The sequence below is a fragment of the Lontra canadensis genome, unplaced genomic scaffold (genome assembly GCF_010015895.1).
Source record: "Lontra canadensis isolate GAN:19392208 unplaced genomic scaffold, GSC_riverotter_1.0 scaffold19, whole genome shotgun sequence".
Classification (NCBI taxonomy): Eukaryota; Metazoa; Chordata; class Mammalia; order Carnivora; family Mustelidae; genus Lontra; species Lontra canadensis.
This window is the reverse complement of record NW_022631013.1, coordinates 9,655,949-9,675,937: the sequence shown is the minus strand read 5'-3', so window position 1 is coordinate 9,675,937 and position 19,989 is coordinate 9,655,949. Positions and strand designations below refer to the sequence as shown.

Here is a 19,989-nt window from a genome sequence, read left to right as displayed (position 1 = left end):
AGAACTTGTATTATAATGAAAAGAGGATGGGCTCTGGGGTTACTTATTCGTTCATTTAACAATATTCATAGAAAACCTCGTTGGTGCCAGATATAATGCTAGGTACAAATAAATGGTCCCTGTCTCCTGAACCTTAATAGATCTGGATTTATTGTTTTTTCATTATTATTATTTTTAAAGATTTTATTTATTTATTTGACAGAGAGAGAGAGAGAGAGGTCACAAGTAAGCAGAGAGGCAGGCAGAGAGAGAGGGGGAAGCAGGCTCCCTGCTGAGCAGAGAGCCTGCTGCGGGCCTTGATCCCAGGACCCTAAAATCATGACCTGAGCCGAAGGCAGAGGCTTAACCCACTGAGCCACCCAGGCGCCCAACAGGTCTGAGTTTAATCCTGATTCTTTTATACACAGACAAATTGAGAAAAAAGTTCCTGTCATCTTGGCATTCAACTGAAATAGGTAATCTCACTATGCAAATAACTTCTTAATCACCTATAAGACTGCAAAGAACTAGGGCAGCAGAGTAAACTAATATTTACAAAAAAGTACTATTTAAGAGTGCGTATGTGGCTCAGATGGTTGGGCGTCTGTCTTCAGCTTGGGTTGTGATCTCCAGGTCCTGGGATTGAGTCCCATGTCAAGTTCCCAGCTCAGTGGGGAGTCTGCTTCTCCCTATCCCTCTGCCTCTCCCCACTTGTGCTCTCTCTCTCAAATGAATAAATAAAATCTAAAAAAAAAAAAGTACTATTTATACCTACCACTTATTTATATCTACCTACTAATTCTTACTTTAGAAATTCACACATAAATCATCAATGTGAAAACTGAAGTCTTTAGAGAGCAGTTCTAATTTTACCTGGTTCGTCCACATTCGCATGTTTTAGTCATAAAGGCAGGGCAGGGTGGGCAAGGTCCAGGATGGCAGAGACTAAAAGAGAAAGGCTTAGATTAGTAAATCATACTCATGTATCCAAACCTGAACAAAGTTGCTCCTACTGGGTCTTATTGGGAATGTGCCAACAAATAAATCTACCATGAATGTTTTAGTATTTGCCTAAAGTTGATTAAGCTATTTAAATGGAAATATCAGGGGTGCCTGGGTGGCTCAGTGGGTTAAAGCTTCTGCCTTAGGCTCAAGTCATGATCTCAGGGTCCTGGGATCGAGCCCCACATCGGGCTCTCTCCTCCTCAGAGAGCCTACTTCCTCCCTCTCTCTCTGCCTGCCTCTCTGCCTACTGGTGATCTCTGTCTGTCAAATAAACAAATAAAAAATCTTTAAAAATAAATAAATAAAATAAATGGAAATATCAACAATGTTTTCATATAGGAAGAACTGGTGGCATTATCATCTTAGAATATTTAACCAGGGGGTGCCTGGGTGGCTCAGAGGGTTAAGCCTCTGCCTTCAGCTCAAGTCATGATCTCAGGGTCCTGGGATCGAGGCCCGCATTGGGCTCTCTGCTCAGTGGTGAGCCTGCTTCCCCCTCCGGCCTTGGCCTGCCCCTCTGCCTACTTGTGATCTCTCTGTGTCAAATAAATAAATAAAATCTTAAAAAAAAAAAAAAAAAAGAATATTTAACCAGAAAAATAAAGCCCAAGTCAAAATACTGGTTTTATTTGGTTCTGACATTCAAAGATGACATTTCCAAATAGGGTCTTAGCCCATTTAGTGAGATGTTTTAGGGCCTCCTTTCCCTTCAGACATGGTGTTGACCACCTAATCTGCATAACTTTAGATGTTCTCTGGTAGTCATGACAGTAGGCCATTTCTGCAAAAGAGTTCAGAAAGAGGGTTCATGCACAGGGATAATTTATTATTGAATATACCTAAAATGCCAACTGAAGGAAGGAACAGTTTAAACAGATGAGTCCCTGGGTTTTAAGGAAGGACCCATGGAAGGAGTAAAAGAACAGGCAGCAGGCCAGGCTGTGTAACCCTGTCTGGGCATCTCTCCTATCACAGGCAATTCCCTAGCACGTCCCCCACATCCTGACCCACAAGGCCTCTGGCCCAACATTTAACCCTGCTCTGAGCAGGAGAAGCACCAAGGTAACACTTTGACTCTGTTTTACTTTTAGATTTGGGTAATAAAAACAAGTTACCATTACTTGACCATTTACCATATGCCAGATTCTGTACCAAGTCTCTTAGATGCATTAATTTAATATTCATAGAACTCTGTAAGTACTGATGCTCATATCATTATTATTTTTCAGATGCAGAAAGTGAGGCTTAGAGAAATTAAGTAACTAGCCCAAGGCCACACAACTGTTAAGCGACTTGACCCCAGGAGTTAAACATTGGTCTGAAGTCAAAGCTGTAGAAATTTGTCCTTTGTAGCTAATGAATTGTTAGTATTGGGTATTCCTCTTCTTATTTAGAAGCTGACTACCTACACTGTAAAGCTGGCTATTTATTGGATAGAAGGGATTCACGACCTAAAAACACTGTGCAACAGGACCCTACACAATTGCCTTTTCAGGACAGAAGTCTGTCCTATTCCCTCTTTTGAACCTAGATATCACTGGGGGATATTTCTTCTTAAAAGCCAGCAGTATACTGCCATGGAAATCCCGTCTCCACCATGTCCTAGCACTATGACTTTGGGCAAGATACTTGGCCTTTCTGAGCCTCATCGGTAAAATGGAGATGATAAATATTTATACATAACCAGGGTGTTGTAAGGATTCAATGACTTAACTTTTTTTTTTTTTTTAAGATTTTATTTATTTATTTGACAGACAGAGATCACTAGTAGGCAGAGAAGCAGGCAGGGAGAGAGGAGGAAGCAGCCTCTGCTGAGCAGAGAGCCCGATGCGGGGCTCGATCCCAGGACCCGGGGATCATGACCTGAGCAGAAGGCAGAAGCTTTAACCCACTGAGCCACCCAGGCTCCCCTCAATGAGTTAACTCTTACAGAGTGCCTGGCCCAGTGTTAAGTGTTCAGTAAATGGTACCATACTGCCCTTCACCCCATCCTGCTACACGCTAACCAAAAGATATAGGTACTCAGAGCCACGAGCAAAGTGTGTCTACCAGGAATCCCCAGGGGTCTAGTGTTCCAACTTACAGGTTACAGGAATGCGGGCAGTCCTGGCCAGGCTGTTTCTTTCTACAAACCTCACCACAACTATGTGGAATTTCATTTCTGCTCCATTCAGGGTTCTTCACCTTGCCTAAAACATACCAGATCAGAGAGTCAATGGTATAAACTTCAACTGCATCTTAGACTTTAATGAAACAACACAATATAGCTAGATAGCATGAACTTTAGTGTGGTTTTCATTAGTGTGACAAACATATCACCCCACATCCTAAAATAAAAAGATGACTGTAATGCTACTCATCAAAAGCTTCACTGAAAACAAAAAACAAAAACCAAAAGCTTCACTGAGCATGATAAATCCTAAATTCTGGATTACCTGGAAAAGAGAAATAAGTCATCTTTACTTTGACTAACTTTGACTAACAGACATATTTAATCTAAAACAAAAAACCCCACAACTTTTGTAAATGGACCCGTGAATAGATATGGGAACATCTGCCATAAGGATTTGAGAGAAGAAATAAGGGAAAAAAAAAAAAAGAAGAAGAAAGAAGAAATAAGGGAAGAGAACAATGGGGTGGGAGATGGGGCAGCACTAAGAGATAGAAAGGACAAAAATCCCCTATACAGCAGGAACTTGCCAAATCTAAAGCTATGAAGTAGGCATAAGAGGGCTATAATTTTACAATTAGTTTGCATCTGGAAATCTTTTTTTTTTTTTTTAAAGATTTTATTTATTTATTTGGCAGAGAGAGACAGAGATCACAAGTAGCAGAGAGGCAGAGAGAGGGAGGGGGAAGCAGGCTCCCTGCTGATCAGAGAGCCTGACGCGGGGCTCGATCCCAGGACTCTGGAACCATGACCGGAGCCGAAGGCAGACGCTCAACTGACTGAGCCACCCAGGCGCCCCGTGTATCTGGAAATCTTTAGTGACTTCTATGAACTTAGCACAGAGGCAGGAAGTGTAAAACTGAGGCAAGGGACTCCTCCATGCCCTTGAGGAACTCATCTTTACTTGGGCAATTTACACCCAAATGATGGCCTGTCCCCAGTGTTTGGCCTCTGCTGCTCTATCTTGTTTCTTTCAGAAGCTTTATTCATGTTGAGAGGTTTGTTATACCTAAAGGCCTATAAGTCCCAAATCTACATTTTTTTTCTTTTTCCTTTTACCCCCCCAAATCTACACTTTGTGCACTGCCCTGAATCCTCAGTTCCGGCCCTCTCTGTCCAAACATCTGCTGAACATCTCTGTGTGAGGTATCACAGTCACCCCAAACTGTCTACATTTACAGTCAAAGTTAGTATCTTCTCTCTGAAGCCTCTCCTTCTTCAGTGTTCTCTATTTGTCAGCAATACCATCACTGTTAGAGTCACAGACTTAAAAACTAGAGTCATCCCCAACTCCTCTCTTTCTTTCCATAATCTACTTAATCACCAAATTTTCTTAATTTCCCTACACAGTGTATCTCACACCTCATCTCCCTTGCTACTTTTACTCTTGTCTATTTGCCAGACTCATCTCCAGTCTATTACAAAAACTTCCCTACGGGGCGCCTGGGTGGCTCAGTGGGTTAATAAGCCTCTGCCTTCGGCTCAGGTCATGATCTCAGGGTCTGGGATTGAGTCCCTCATCGGGCTCTCTGCTCAGCAGGGAGCCTGCTTCCTCCTCTCTCTCTCTGCCTACTTGTGATCTCTGTCAAATAAATTAGTAAAATCTTAAAAAAAAAGAAAAAAAGAGAAAGAAAAAGAAAAACTTCCCTGCTTCTGTGCTTTCTTGCTTTAATACAGTGCCCTGGTTTCCCCCTACCATCTTTCAATGGCTCCACCTCTTTTCCCTGACTCTAAATAATGTTTTGTTTTTCTTCTTTCTGCCAGGGTTCTGCATTAGGCTCTTTTCACTCCTTACCCTTCTTCTATCCACTACTCTCAACAACAACTATCATCCCTAAGTCCTCATCTCTCTTTAAATATTCCTAACTCCCAGGGAACCTGGGTGGCTCAGTCAGTTAAATGTCTGCCTTCAGCTGGGGTCATGATCTCAGGGTCTTGGGATCAAGCCCCGTATCAAGCTCCCTGCTTAGTGGGGAGTCTGCTTCTCTTTCTCCATCTGCTTCTCCCCCAGCTCATGCTTTCTCTCTCAAGTAAAAAAAAAAAAAAAAAAAAAAAAAAATCTTTAAATTTTCCTAACACCACCTCTTACTGGAGGCCTTGTTCACTCAACCCATTCAACGTTTATAAATTGAACTCACTGTCCCCGTCAGTCCTGGTGCTCTGACCTGCCTTTTTCTGTCCTTGGTATCATCATTTTCAAAAGCATGAAACTTTGGAGCCACATTTGGGTTCTTCCCTTTCCCACTGTTATTAATTCCTATTTACCTTTGAAATCTGGTACCCCCTTCCTTTCTCTCCCACTCTAATATACATTATAGACTTTTATTATTTTTCACCTGGGTTCTTACAAAACCCCCAATGTTTAGGCCCCCAAACACTCTATTCCCTCCCACCAGACTAATCTTTATAAAAAATCACACTGACACCCTCAGTGGCTTCCCACTGCCTGCCAAATGAAGTCCCTGCATCTAAGCCTGGCATCAAGAAGTCAGCCCTGGTGCACCAGGGTGGCTCAGTTGGTTAACCATCTGACTCTTGATTTCGGCTCAGGTTATAACCTCAGGGTTTTAAGATCCAGCCCCACAATGGACTCTGTGCTGGGTGTAAAGTCTGCTTAAGATTCTCTCTTTCCCTCTGTTTCTGCCACCCTGCTGCCCTTGTATGTGCACACGGGATCTCTCTCTCTCTCCCAAAAAAAACAAAACAAAACAAATAAACAAAAAACCAGTCAGCCCTGCCTTTCTAGTCATTTCCCATGCCTTCACCTTTACAGATCCTGGGTTCCATAACCAATGATTCTCGTTCTCCTAAAAGATCCTAAGCCTTCTTGTTTTTAAACTTCTGCTTATGCTACTCACCTCAACAAATCTTTCTCCTACCAAGATTTTACCTAGTTTTCAAGCTCAGTTGAATTGTACCTCCTTTTTTAAGGATTCTCTAAATCATCTAGCCCAAAGTGAGAATTCACCCCAAAGATATCCCACAGTTCTTTGGACTTACAGAACATGAAGTTAATTGTGTCTTAGCTCTTAGACTGTAAACTCTGGGAAGTCAAAAGCAGTCTTATTCCCCTGTTTCTTCATAATGTCTGCTACTAAGTTCTCAATAAAGTATATTATATTAATGGTCTCCCCAAAGAGCAAGGTGACGCAAAGTCATTAGGTAAATATAAGACCATTATTTGCATTCCTACACCATTTTACCTTACTCAGATCACCTTGACCTTCAGCCCTCATCTTCTACCTTCTTAAGGCCTCATATCTAATTTGTCAGTGAAGGCTTTAACAAGATTTTTAATTCCAGTGTGGTGCTTTTATGTTTAAAAATCCTTTAAAATAAGGTAATTAAGCCTTGGTATTGGTCCAATTTGTATAGATTTACATGGATTTCTTGTTCCCAGCTTCATGTTGCCTTTCCAACAGTACATTCCAAAATATTCATCCCTTCAACAAATATTATTTTAGTATCTTTTAAGGCTCAGATTTTGGCAATAAAAGATCAGATTTATTTGGCAATAAAAGATCAGCAAATTCCAAATAAAAGAGTGGCTAAAGTGGGAGAGGGGATAAGAAAGGGAGGCCTCCTTTGGAAAACAATGTTTGGGGTCTGATGTTGAACAGATGAGTCAGTGATGGAGATTTAAAGATGGGAAAGAATATTCTAGATAGTTGAGTTCACCAAGAGACTGAGTCTAGAAGTTGAAGACTTCATGACCAACTTTTAGTGAAATGCTAGTTAAGTAATGGGAAAGAAGAAATAGGAGCAAATTAAAGCTTACAGAAATAAACAGGAAGAGCTAGTCATTTCAGGAAAGGAATGGCTAAAAGCTCCAAGAGCTTCTGTGCTGCCAAAAAGGTTAAGAACTTATAAATCAGCCCTGGATTTGTCAGGAAGGAGCCACTGATGATTTCTGAAAACAGGTGCAGCAAGGTGAGGAGGACAGAAGCAAAAATGCGATGGTCAAGAAGGGTGACAGATGGTTAAGAAGCAAAATTTGAAAAAAATCAAGAACTATATGAAGGTTAGCCATTAAAAGACAGGAAAGGAAAAAAAATACACATAAAAGAAAAGACATGCAGAAAACAGACTAGCAGCAAGAATGGGCATCTAGACTGCAGAATGTTCTCCCTAACACATAGGGGAATTGAGTTATTTAAAAACAGGAAGAAGTATTCCATAAAGAGGGAGGACAGAGTTTGTAATGTAAAAATGTAAAAAGAAAATTTTTATTTTAAAGACCCCAATGACTGATTTTCCAGGTTAAAATATTTTTCAACACCACTCTTTCCTCATACTGTTCAAATCTGGAGTATCAAAACTGTTACAGTTAAGGGTGAGAAAGAGCCCATGTCTAAGCCTGCCTCCACCATCTGATCAGCTCTGGTCTAAAGGTAAGATCAAGGAGACCAGAACCACAGCTCAGAAGTTGCATTAGCCTGGTGGGCATGATGAGAAGGCCAGGTCCAGAACAGCTTGACAAGAGCACAAAGGCCTTTGACTCTGGCTGTGTGATGGACCACAGGCAGATGATGTCGGTAGACTCCTGAACTTTTAAGTCTTATTAGGAACTTCTAAAACATGCCTGGCACATCACTTCTTCTGGGCTGGAAAATGAGTTACAATGCATGAAGTGGATGAGACTGAAGTGAAAGCAAAAAACTCACCACAGAAACAAGTGTAAGTATTAGGAACATGTGCAGAAACATTCTGACAGGCAGGACATCTCCAACCACTTTGGCCATCTGTCAAGAAAGACAAGAGGAAATCACAATAATTTCCTTACAAAAGCACATGTAATTTTTAAAAATTTAAACCTAAAAGAAGCCTTAATATTTAAGCAACAGTAGTCATTTTATGTTAAAAATATCAGATATTAAGGATATCAGGATTTTTTTTTAAAGATTTTATTTATTTATTTGACAGACAGAGATCACAAGTAGGCAGAAAGCAAGCACAGAGAGAGAGAGAGAGGGAAGCAGGCTCCCCACTGAGTGGAGAGCTCAATGCAGGGCTCAATCCCAGGACCCTGAGATCATGACCTGAGCTGAAGGCAGAGGCTTAACCCACTGAGCCACCCAAGCGCCCCAAGGATATCAGGATATTAAGAAACAAATTCACAATACTGAATGCTCTGCTTAAATATTATATTTGGGCTTATATTTATAAGGGCTTTAAATATAGTAATCAAACAGGTACCCATTTTTTAAATGTCAGTTGAGATATAATTGACATATAACACTAAGGTGTACAACATTCTGGCTTGATACATTTATATACTATAATAAGATTATCATAGTCACATTAGCTAACACCTCAATCACCTCACATGATTATCAATTTATTATGTGGTTCTACTGCTGAGATAAACACTGAACTAAATCTTGGCTTGAAAAAACAAAAGGATAAAATATTTGAGCGAAGGGGTGTTTGGGTGGCTCAGTGGGTTAAAGCCTCTGCCTTCAGCTCAGATCATGATCCCAGGGTCCTGGGATTGAGCCCCGCTTTGGGCTCCCTGCTCCTCGAACAGCCTGCTTCCTCCTCTCTCTCTGCCTGCCTCTCTGCCTACTTGTGATCTCTGTTAAATAAATAAATAAAATCTTCCAAAAAAATAATTTGAGTACATTCAGGAAAACCCAAATGTCTTCTTTTTTTAAGACTTAAATCATCTCTACACCCAACACAGGGCTCAAATCCACAACTCTGAGATCAAGAGTTGTATGCTCTACCGACTGAGCCAGCCAGGTGCCCTCAGATGTTTTAAATTAGAAGAGTCACAGATCAGAAAACAAATGTTATTTTTTCTTAAAAGGAAATTTTAAAAGATTTTATTTATTTATTTAAAAAGCTTTTATTATTCACGAGAGAGAGAGTGTGTGTGCAGGAGCAAGCAGAGAGGCAGACGGAGAGGAACAAGCAGACTCCTGGCTAAGTGGAGTGCCTAAGGCAGGGCAACATTCCAGGATCCAGAGATCATGACCCCAGCCAAAGTCTGAGGTTTAACAGAATGCGCTACCCAAGTGCCCCTATTTTATTTATTTTAGAGAAAGAGAGAGAGCATGAGCTCACGGGGCTGGGGGCAGGGGAGGCGGGAGGAAACACAAAGGGGGCCAGAGTGGCAGAGAGATAATCTTTCATCCAGACTCTACACTGAACACAGAGGCTCAGCTCTTCAGGGCTCAGATCTCATAACCCATGAGATCATGACCTAAGCCGAAATCACAAGTTGCCTGTTTAACCAAATGAGTCGACCAGGCACCCCAGCAACTGCTTTCTATAAATTTCAAAAGCAAGCTATACAGGCAATGTTTTCTGTAATTGATACCTGGATAAAAGTTACCATTTTCAATAAATGTGACTGATTTTTTTGTATTCCAAATATACTTTGGTATTGTCAGGTTAAGCTGTTTTTAAAAATTTCCTTCTTTAGGGGTGCCTGGGTGGCTCAGTTGGTTGGGCAACTGCCTTCAGCTCGGATCATGATCCTGGAGTCTCGGGACTGAGTCCCACACTGGACTCCCTGCTCAGCGGGGAGTCTGCTTCTCCCTCCGACCTCTCCCCTCTCATGCTCTCTCATTCCCTCTCTCAAATAAATAAAATCTTAAATAAATAAACACATAGATACATAAATTTCTTTCTTTAAAAAATTTTATTTTGGGGTGCCCAGGTGGTTCAGTTGGTTAAGTGACTGCCTTCAGCTCAGGTCATGATCCTAGAGTCCTAGGATCAAGTCCCACATCAGGCTCCCTGCTCGGCAGGGAATCTGCTTCTACCTCTGATCCTCCCTCTTCTCATGTTCTCTTTCTCGCGCAAATAAATAAAACCTTAAAAAAAATTTATTTTATTTTATTTTCACTTTTTAAGCTCTATGCTCAACATGGGGCTTGAACTCACACCACTGAGATCAAGAGTTACATGCTCTACCAACTGAGCCAATCAGGTGCCCCTTAGTTCTTTATTTAATATCTACAGCTTCATACTAGTCATCTGAAACATGTGTTCAAGGAAACAGAGCAGATAAAATATTCAAGAGGAATTAGTTATTTTTATTATTCTTAAAGATTTTATTTATTTATTTGACAGAGAGAGACACAGCGAGAGAAGGAACACAAGCAGGGGGAGTGGGAGAAGGAGAAGCAGGCTTCCTGCTGAGCAGGGAACCCGATGTGGGGCTTGATCCCAGGACACTGCGATCATGATCTGAGCTGAAGGCAGACACTTAATGACTGAGCCACCCAGGAACCCCAAGTAATTAGTTATTTTTAAATCTAAGTTTAAGGGGTGCCTGGATGGCTCAGCCAGTGGAACATGTGACTTGATCTCAGGGTTGTAAGTTGGAGCCCCACGTTGGGTATATTTAAAAATAAAATCTTAGGGATGTCTGGGTGGCTCAGTTGGTTAAGCATCTGCCTTTGGCTCAGGTCATGATCCCAGAGCCCTCGGATTAAGTCCCACATTGGGCTCTTTGCTCAGCTGGGAGCCTGCTTCTCCCTCTGCCTGCCACTCCCCCTGCTTGTGCATGCGTCCTCTCTCTCTGACAAATAAAAAGAAATAAAAGAAATAAAATAAAATCTTTAAAAAAAAAGGCTAAGTTTAAATCCTGAACATATCAAATGAGTGAGAATATTCAGAAGAGAGAAACAACTGACCTGCTTGAGATGCTGGAGACCTTGCCCATTTCTTTATGCAGTTCAAATGAAACACATGATAACAGCTCTGACAACTCCACACTGGCGCTGTGACACGAACCAATTCACAGCACACCATGCACTCATATTTTTCTGTAGTTAGCTGTTCAATTAGAGAACCTGTTAAAAAAAAAAATTAATTCCAACAGTAAAACATTCCTTACTTTAGTCAGCCAAGGATCAGCAAGGCATTTAGGGGAAATCTCCAAACACAAAGGTTTTAAGTATGTCTGATTCTGAGTAAGGTGGCTGTTCAGTGTTTGGGGCGAAGAAGAACAGGAGTATGCTGAGGAAGAAGACTTAGGAAGTGGACATTCAGGTGGGGATTTGCACAATTGAGGAAACAGTCCCAGAAAACTGCCCAGGAATTGCCCAGAATAGCCAAATGCCCCTTATAACACAGCAAGTTGCTTCTGTTCCTCAGAAACAACAACTGTAGCACCTTGTACTACCTCCTATGAATCTGATCCAGATCCATGAAGTCAAGCTGGGAAAAAACTCACGAAACTGCAGTGGTCAATCGAAAAAACCTAAGCCTTGATAGGTTCCAACAACCCAGGGTGGTAACCTCTTTTCTAGTAGTTGCCATGAAAGTCTCATCTCAAAAAGAAAAAAAAAAAGTCTCATCTCTTCTAGTAGTTTCCATGGAAGTCTTCAGTTGATCTACTCAAAAAAGATGTTCTTGGTGTTTACCATAATGCCACGGTAGGGTTACTAGACTGAAGGAGACACAAACCCTCGTTCCAGAAGCCTAGCATCTGGTGAAGGAGATCAGCATCATTAGGAATCCTCCCAGGTGGATTCCTTATTACCTTCGCTGACTTCCAGATTTTTCCTCAAACATGATCTCAGCAAAGCCTTTTTAGATCCGAAGTAGAGTCAGGTACTATCAGATATATGTGTGTGTGTGTGTGTTAAAGAGAGAGAGAGACAGAGAGAGAGAGAGAATTTCTTCTGAGCAGGGAGCCTGACATGGGGCTCAATCCCAGGACCCCAAAATTATGACCCGAGCTAAAGGCAGACGCTTAATTTACTGAGCCACCCAGGCGCCTCTTTCAGTCTATACTTACAGCATTTATTTCATAATACTATTTTATTTGTTATTGGGTCCAAATAGGTTTTAAGAATAAACTAACTAACCTTAAATACATCATGCCAAGTGCTGTACTTATGCACTTTACATATATTTAATTTTCGTAACAAGGCTGTAATATAGGTACCATTTTATAGATGAAGAAACTGAGGCTCAAAGTAGTTCAATCACTTACCTAAGGTCACAAAGCTCACATTTTAATCATTTTAGAGTATTAGCTTTCGTAAGATTACTTTTTGTTTGTCTAATTTAATGGCAAAAGAAATACAAAACACAAGAACTATAAGGTCTGTGAGACAGGGTCTGCCTTGCTCACTGTTGTATTTCCAGTGCCTAGCCATTAGCAGGTGCTCAGTAAATATTTATTAAATGAATGGATGAAGAAATAAATGAGTATCAGCTCTCTCCCTTGAAAGTTTCAGGCTTCAGTAGTTTCTATCTATTTATTTATTTGACACAGAGAGAGAGAAGCAGCATGAGAAGGGGGAGTGGCAGAGGGAGGGGGAGAAGCAGGCTTCTGCTGAGCAGGGAGCCTGATGTGGGACTCGATCCTAAGACTCCAGGATCATGATGGGAGCCGAAGGCAGTCGCTTAACCAACTGAGCCACCCAGGCACCCCAGGCATCAGTAGTTTCTGAGATAGCTCTTTTGTTTGACAAAAGCCCGGAATAAAGATTTTGTGTGGTTGATAAAGAGAAATCTACTTGCTTCAGGTAAATGATAAACACATCAAAAAACTGAATTATATTGGGGCGCCTGGGTGGCTCTGTGGGTTAAAGCCTCTGCCTTTAACCTCTGGCTCAGCTCATGATCTCAGAGTCCTAGGATCGAGCCCTGAATCTGGCTCTCTGCTCAGCAGGGAGCCTGCTTCCTCCTCTCTCTCCACCTGCCTCTCTGCCTACTTGTGATCTCTGTCAAATAAATAAATAAAATCTTTAAAAAAGAAAAAAACTGAATTATATAAAAAAAAACTAAAGAACCAGACTTAGATTCTTTCTTAAAAGCAGGGACACTCTACCCTGCATTGGTTAACATCTCTGAATAACAAAGTTAATTACATTCCTACCATTTAGTATGCTACATATGAAAGATTCTGAAGGGGTAAGTAAGAGATAGCTCATTAAAGAGTAAGATTATGAGTGAATCATCTACATACAAGAGCCTGACTGTGCAGAGGAACAGTCTGTGAGAATTTGGAATAAATTTTGTAGAAAGTGCCTATTGACTATTCTAGGACAGAACTGAGAAGTGAAGGACACAAAAAAGTAAGTGAGGTTGGGAACATACATGAGAATCCTATGATTGACTGTTGTTTTGATTTTTGCCCTGAAGGTTGTCTTTTTATTTTATTGTTTCTCTTATTCATTAAGTTTATGGTTTGTTAATAAATAATTATTGTTTTATATGTGATGTTTCTAAATCTAGTCACAGTGAAACTGACCACTAGGATGCATATATATATAGCAAAGTGGGAACAAGTGCCAACTTTGAATAACCCACAAAGTTCTACTAAGCCCTCTCCAAAGGCTGTTTCTCTCACATCCCATTTTGAATCTGACAGTAAATCCTGCTAGCACTATCTTCAGAATTCATCCAGAATCCAACCCCTGCTGCTATTATTATGGCCCAAGCCACTATCTATTCACCTGGATTATTAAAATGGCCTCCTAAATAGTCTTCCTACTTCTGCCCTTGCCCTACTTCAGTCTATTCTCACCACAGCAGCCAGAGGGAGCCTGTTAAAATGCAAATTAGATAATGCCACTCAAGTCCAGAACTTGCCAATGGTTCTGACTTCACACGTCTGTAAAAGCCAAAGTCCTCACAATGGCCTTTATCACTTCCGGTCCCCACCTGCTATTTCTCTTTCCCTAAGTCACTACTCTAAGAACACAATGGCCTCCTTCCTGGTCCCAGACTAGCAGGCAGATTTCTGCGTGAGGGTCTTTATAACTTGTTGCTCCCTCTGCCCAATACACATACTCCCTAGACATTGGCATAGCTCAGTCCCTCACCATCTTCAGGTGTTTACTCAAAATGTGATCTTCTCAATGAGAAGACTGGCCTTGGCCATATTTTAAAAAATTTCAGCCCGCTCCCTCATCATTCCCCATCACTTTCCCATACTGTATTTTCCTCTACACCACTTGAATCTTATAGATCATTTATTTTCTCCACACCACTTATATAGCCTGTCTTTTATAGCATATATTTTACTTTTTTCATCTTATTTCCTAACTCTATACATCTATCTATACATAGAATGTACACTTTTTTTTTTTTTTTTTTTTTTAAGAATGTACATTCCTTGATGGCTGAGGTTTTTACCTACTGCTGGTTGGGACATAGTGGGTACTCAATGATACTTGTATGAATGAATGAAAAGAAATAAAAATATAGCAAAAGTTTCCAGAAGACCTAGGGAGAGAAACAATATAATCCTTTCACCAATAATACTTCAGTTTTATCAAAACATGTGTAACACATGTAAAATATGGTACTGTCCCAGAATAGCTCTGTCCTGGTAAACTATCACATTTCAGGCCCAAGACACTTGTCTGCTGGCTGCCAGCCCTTGCCTGACCACTGGCTTTTCTTCAATCTTAAATTCTCTTCGATTAGGGTTTCTCCATAATTACTCAGTCACAACAATGTCTACTCTATACTTCTATTTTTAAAGCATGTCAGTAAAGAGGGTGATGTGCCCACTGAAATAATCAGAAGAGAACGGAGTGAAGTGTTAACTGACTACAGACTTCTCAGATGTACCAATAAATAACTGTTAAAAAAAACCCAAAAGCAATTCTGCTTTGAAGAATCAAAGAGAACACTGTGATTAAGTAAAAAAAAAAAAGAAAGAAAGAAAGAAAGAGCCATTAAAAAAAAACAGATGTACACTAAAACTAATCTGATATTTGGAATTCAGTTTAAAATCAGCAAAAATAAAAAATAGATAAAAAATGGGAGACTGTGGGGTGCCTGGGTGGCTCAGTCGGTTGAGTGGCTACCTTCGGCTCATGTCAGGATCCCAAGGTCCTGGGATCAAGCCCCGCATTAGGCTCCCTGCTTAGCGGGAAGCCTGCTTCTCCTTCTCCCTCTGCCTGCCACTCTGCCTATTTGTGCTCTGCCTCTGTCAACTAAATAAATAAAATCTTTAAAAAAAAAAAAAAAAGAGATTGTTCAAATATTAATGCTTATCTATTTTTATTGCATATTATATGTTTAGAATAAAGTGTAAGGATTTCTTTTTTTTTTTAAGTGTAAGGATTTCTTAATGAGCAGAAAAATATATAACATAAGCAAAAAGATGAACACTGTTTATATTACATGATTTTAACAATGTAAAACTGAGCATTGGAAAATTCTATAAGAAAACAGAACAAAAGGTTAAAGCTGGTTATATCTGGATGGTGGGACTAAAGGTGAGTTACCTACTAAACTGACTTTATTAAGTTACTTCATTTAACGTGAGGCAGCTATTTTTAAAAAGCTAATACATGGGCTCTATGCTCAGTGCGAAATTTGCTTGAGATTCTTTCTCCCTCTGCCCCTCTTGCCCGTGTGCTCTCTCTCTCTCTCTAAAGTAAATAAATAAATCTTTTTTTTTTTTTTTTAAAGATTTTATCGATTTGAGAGACACAGCGAGAGAGAGGGAACACAAGTCGGGGGAGTGGGAGAGAGAAGCAGGCTTCCCATGGAGCAGGGAGCCTGATGTGGGGCTCAATCCCAGGATTCTGGGATCATGACCTGAGCCAAAGGCAGCTGCTTAAGGACTGAACCACCCAGGCACCCCAAGTAAAAAAATAAATCTTAAAAAAAAAAAAAGAAGCTAATACAATATAAACATGGTAAACATCTTCAAGATGGTTATGCTGAGAGACTCCTGGGTGGCTCAGTTGGTTAAGCATCTGCCTTCTGTTCAGGTCACGATCCTGGAGTCCTGGGATCAAGTCCTGCATCTGGCTCCTTGCTCACTAGGGAGCCTGCTTCTCCCTCTGCCTGCCTGTTCTCCCTGCTTGTTCGCTCTCTCTCTGACAAATAAATAAACAAAATCTTAAAAAAAAAAAAAAAAAGATGGTTTTGTTGAGTATGAAGCATACGTCAGATACCACATTTATTTATAGGAGTCTGAAGCTTGTGGCAGAGCTTAGGGACTGGAGGTAAAAGTTTAGAAGTCAGCACAGCACAGAGGCAGTAGCTGAAAGAAATGGAACCAGTTGTAATCTTCCAATGAGACCTTAATCAAGCAAGAAGAACAGAGGGCTAAGATAAAGCCCTAGGAAACACCAACATTTAAGAAAGAGGTGGAGGGGCACCTGGGTGGCTCAGTGGGTTAAAGCCTCTGCCTTCGGCTTGGGTCATGATCCTAGAGTCCTGGAATCAAGACCCACGTTGGGCTCTCTGCTCAGCAGGGAGCCTGCCTACCCCCCCTCTCTGCCTGCTTGTGATCTCTGTGTCAAACAAACAAATAAAATCTTAAAAAAAAAAAAAAAAAGAGGTGGAGGAAGAGAAACTTGAAGGACACAAGCAGGAATAGCCAAGGAGAACAAGGAGGATCAGAAATGTGTAATATCAAGGAAGTAACATTTCAACAGACTCCTTTGCCTAAAACTCAAAGGGAAGCCCAGGATAAGGACTGAAATACATCTGTCTGATGGGTGTGACAAATAGAAAGACTTACCAGTAGCTGCGAGTCAAGTGGTGATGATGACAGAGGACTGAGAAGTGAACCAAAATAGGTAAAAAGAAATAAAGTGGTGATTCTTGATTAGACTAGAATGGAAGGAAACACGGGGCGGAGTGGGGGGACAGCGAGGGGCACATATGACAAGGGAAATTTTTTCTTTCAGAGTGTGTGCAGACTTGGGAAGAGAGCTTCAGGCTGAAAACTTGGAATGGTATGTGTGAAAAGGCTGCTGAAAGAAAACAAAGGAGATTTCAGAATGGGTGAAAGAAAAGGAGGATAGGCACAGATGTCTCCGAGTTTGCATTAAAGGGAGCAAAAAGCTGAGAAAATTATGCCTGATGATCTCCCCTTTGTCTGTGAAGAGGCAAGGAGGTCCATTGAGTTTGAGGGAGACGAATGGCAAGAAGGTCTGAATAAGACTGGAAAAGATTTGTAGTCTTAGATGAAAATGAGAAGGGCAGCTAACCAAGGCCATATACTCAAAGTCAAGTGAAGTTGGAGAATCACAATCAAAAATGTTTACTGAGAACCTACTGTGTGCCAGGCATTGTTTAAACACTAAGAATACACGGTAAACAAACCAGACAAAAATCTACTGCCCTTAGGAAGTTACTACCCAGTAGGGGAAGGGAAACAATAAATAAATAATGAAAAGTTATTGAAATTACATGAAAAAGCATAACCATAGGTAGTATGAATTTCAATTCATCATTGAATAGTGATAAGTGCTACGGAGAAAAATAAACCAGTAAAGGATAGGGAGTGCTGGTGGTGGGGGAAATACTCGAGTTCTAAACAGGGTGATCAGGAAGACTTCCCTGAGAGGGTGAGTCTGCAGCAGCACCAAATCTGTACTATCATATGATTTCCTGGAACAGCATTCTGTTAGTCAGGTGGAGCAGAAAAGGTAGACTGCAGTATCAACCCAGGGTGGGGGTTCTGCCAAATGGCTTGGCAGAAGGATAATACTTTAAAATTACATTAAGGCCCAGCCTGAGGAGGGAATAAAGAATGAGAAACAGCTGATGATACAGTTAGTGGGTGGAATAGACTCAGAGTGTCAGAGGACAGGAGGTTATGGTCAGAAAGTAGTAGTGGGTGTGGAAGGATAATGAAGGTGAAGGTCACTGTGGTTGAGAAGATCAAAGAATGTGAGAATGGTATAATCCATATGATCACTAAAGTCCTGCAGAATAATAGCAGGATTTATGGTAAATCAGTGGTTCTCAAATCAGAGTCACTTGGAGGCTTGATAAAAAATAAGACTACTGGGCCCTACTCCCAGAATTTCTATTTGTTAAGTCTGAGGTGAGACCCAAGAATGTGCTTTTCAGCTGCTGGTCTGTAACTATACTTTGAGAATCACTGTGGAAGAGGAAAGATATAGGCAGGAGGCATTAATAAATGACACTAGGGCTGGGAGACTGGAGGCTAAAACATGACAAAGATAAAGAGACGTGGGAGGTGATGTAGCCAAAAATTGATGTACCGATAGGCTCAAAGGAACAGGGATTCTGAGACAAGGTAGAAATATAATGGTTCAGAAAGGACACTGGGAGAGGAGCATGCTCTTCCCGTCTTCCCGAAACTAAGGAAAGTAGGATAAAGGAAAAGTGCATGCTCTGAACAGGCTGCAAGGAAAGGGATGAACTTAAGAGAAGGCCACAGATTAATTAAAAGCAAGAGCAGAGCAGAAATGGACTAAGGATATAGGGGATCCTGTTACCAGAGAAAGAGGGATCCAGAGAACTTGGGAGAACGGGAGCAGTGCTCATTTCTCTCGGTATAGAACAAGAGTAAGCAAAGACCACTTTCAAGCAGCCAGGGAGACTTTTATCTGGGGTCACCCTCTCTTTCCATTCTAATCAAGCTTTCACCTCCACTACTCCACCAAAACTGCTCTTTTCAAGACCAATAACCTTCACACCACCAAATTCAACAATCAATATGAAGTTGTCCTCTTGCTGGATACATCAGCAGCATTTGGCACAACTGATCCTTCTCCTTGGCACAACTCCCTTCTCCTTGAGCTCTTTTTTTTAGTTTGGTGTTTAAAACATGGTTAACTTCTGGGCACCTGGGTGGCTCAGAGGGTCAGGCCTCTGCCTTTGGCTCAGGTCATGATCTTAGGGTCCTGGGATTGAGGCCCACATCGGGCTCTCTGCTCTGCTCAGCCTGCTTCCCCCTCTCTCTCTGCCTGCCTCTCTGCCTACTTGTGATCTCTCTCTGTCTGTCAAATAATTAAATAAAGCCTTTGGGGCGCCTGGGTGGCTCAGTGGGTTAAAGCCTCTGCCTTCGGCTCAGGTCATGATCCCAAGTCCTGGGATCGAGCCCCACATCAGGCCCGCTCAGCGGGAAGCCTGCTTCTCCCTCTCTCTCTGCCTGCCTCTCTGCCTACTTGTGATCTCTGTCAAATAAGTAAATAAATAAAACCTTTAAAAAAACAAAACAAAATATGGTTCACTTCTGTGATGCCTGGGTGGCTCGGTTAAGTGTCTGCCTTCGGCTCCGGTCATGAACACAGGATCCTGGGGTCAAGCCCTGTATCGGGCTCCCCGCTCAGAGGACAACCTACCTCTACCTCTCCCTCTGCCATTCCTCCTGTTTATGTTTTCTCTCTCAAATAATAAATAAATAAATACTTTAAACAAACAAAAACATGGTTCACTTTCTAGTTCAATTCCTACTCATTCCCCATCTCTTCTGATGGGCCCCTATCTTCTAACCTTGAAACACTGAGGTATAGAAAGGCTCTACCCTCCAACCTTTCTTCTCTAACTACACTCACACATTAGGTGACCTCTAGTCTGTTAGAGGACTCAGTGCTGAGAGTTCCCAAATTTAAATCTCCAGTCCAGATCTCTGCCTGAATTTTTAACTCCCTAATTCTCTTAATTTTCTAAACAAGGAGTAGACAAAACAAAACATATCCAAAAACATCTTTTCCAACAAGGGAAGACTAAGAAAACCTTTCCAACAAAAAGACTAAGAAAGACTGAGAGGAGATCAAGGAGACATGATGGATGACTAATTTCAACATGGTATCCTGGACTGGATGCTGGAACAAAAAAGGATGGTAGTGGAAAAAAAATGGCAAAATCCAAATGAAGTCTACAGTTTAGTTTATACCAGTGTTAATTTCTTAGTTTTGACCAAAGGCCAGAGTTGGTTATATAAGATATTAATATTAGACAAAGCTGGGTGAAGGATATATGGGAATTCCCAGTACTATCTTTGTAACTTTTCTATAAATCTAAAATTATCTCAAACTAAAGAGTTTTCAAAACAAACAACACCTTTTCTCTCCCAGCAGTTTTACCACTTCAGTATCTGGCAATTCTGGTTTTTTTTTTCTTAAGATTTTATTTTT

At 41.1% G+C, this 19,989-nt stretch overlaps 1 protein-coding gene across 6 annotated transcripts in view; it reads right to left on the bottom strand.

The window, feature by feature from the left end:
- NFX1 (nuclear transcription factor, X-box binding 1) overlaps positions 1–19,989 on the bottom strand; it is an 81,035-nt gene that overhangs the window by 53,216 nt on the left and 7,830 nt on the right. For all 6 annotated transcript variants that reach the window (XM_032860376.1, XM_032860377.1, XM_032860378.1 and 3 more), the window contains 4 exons: positions 10,801–10,959; positions 7,819–7,896; positions 3,068–3,173; positions 853–924 (listed from right to left, as the gene is read on the bottom strand). In XM_032860376.1, coding sequence (XP_032716267.1) covers positions 853–924; positions 3,068–3,173; positions 7,819–7,896; positions 10,801–10,959 — 415 coding nt within the window. The remainder of the gene's footprint in view (positions 1–852; positions 925–3,067; positions 3,174–7,818; positions 7,897–10,800; positions 10,960–19,989) is intronic.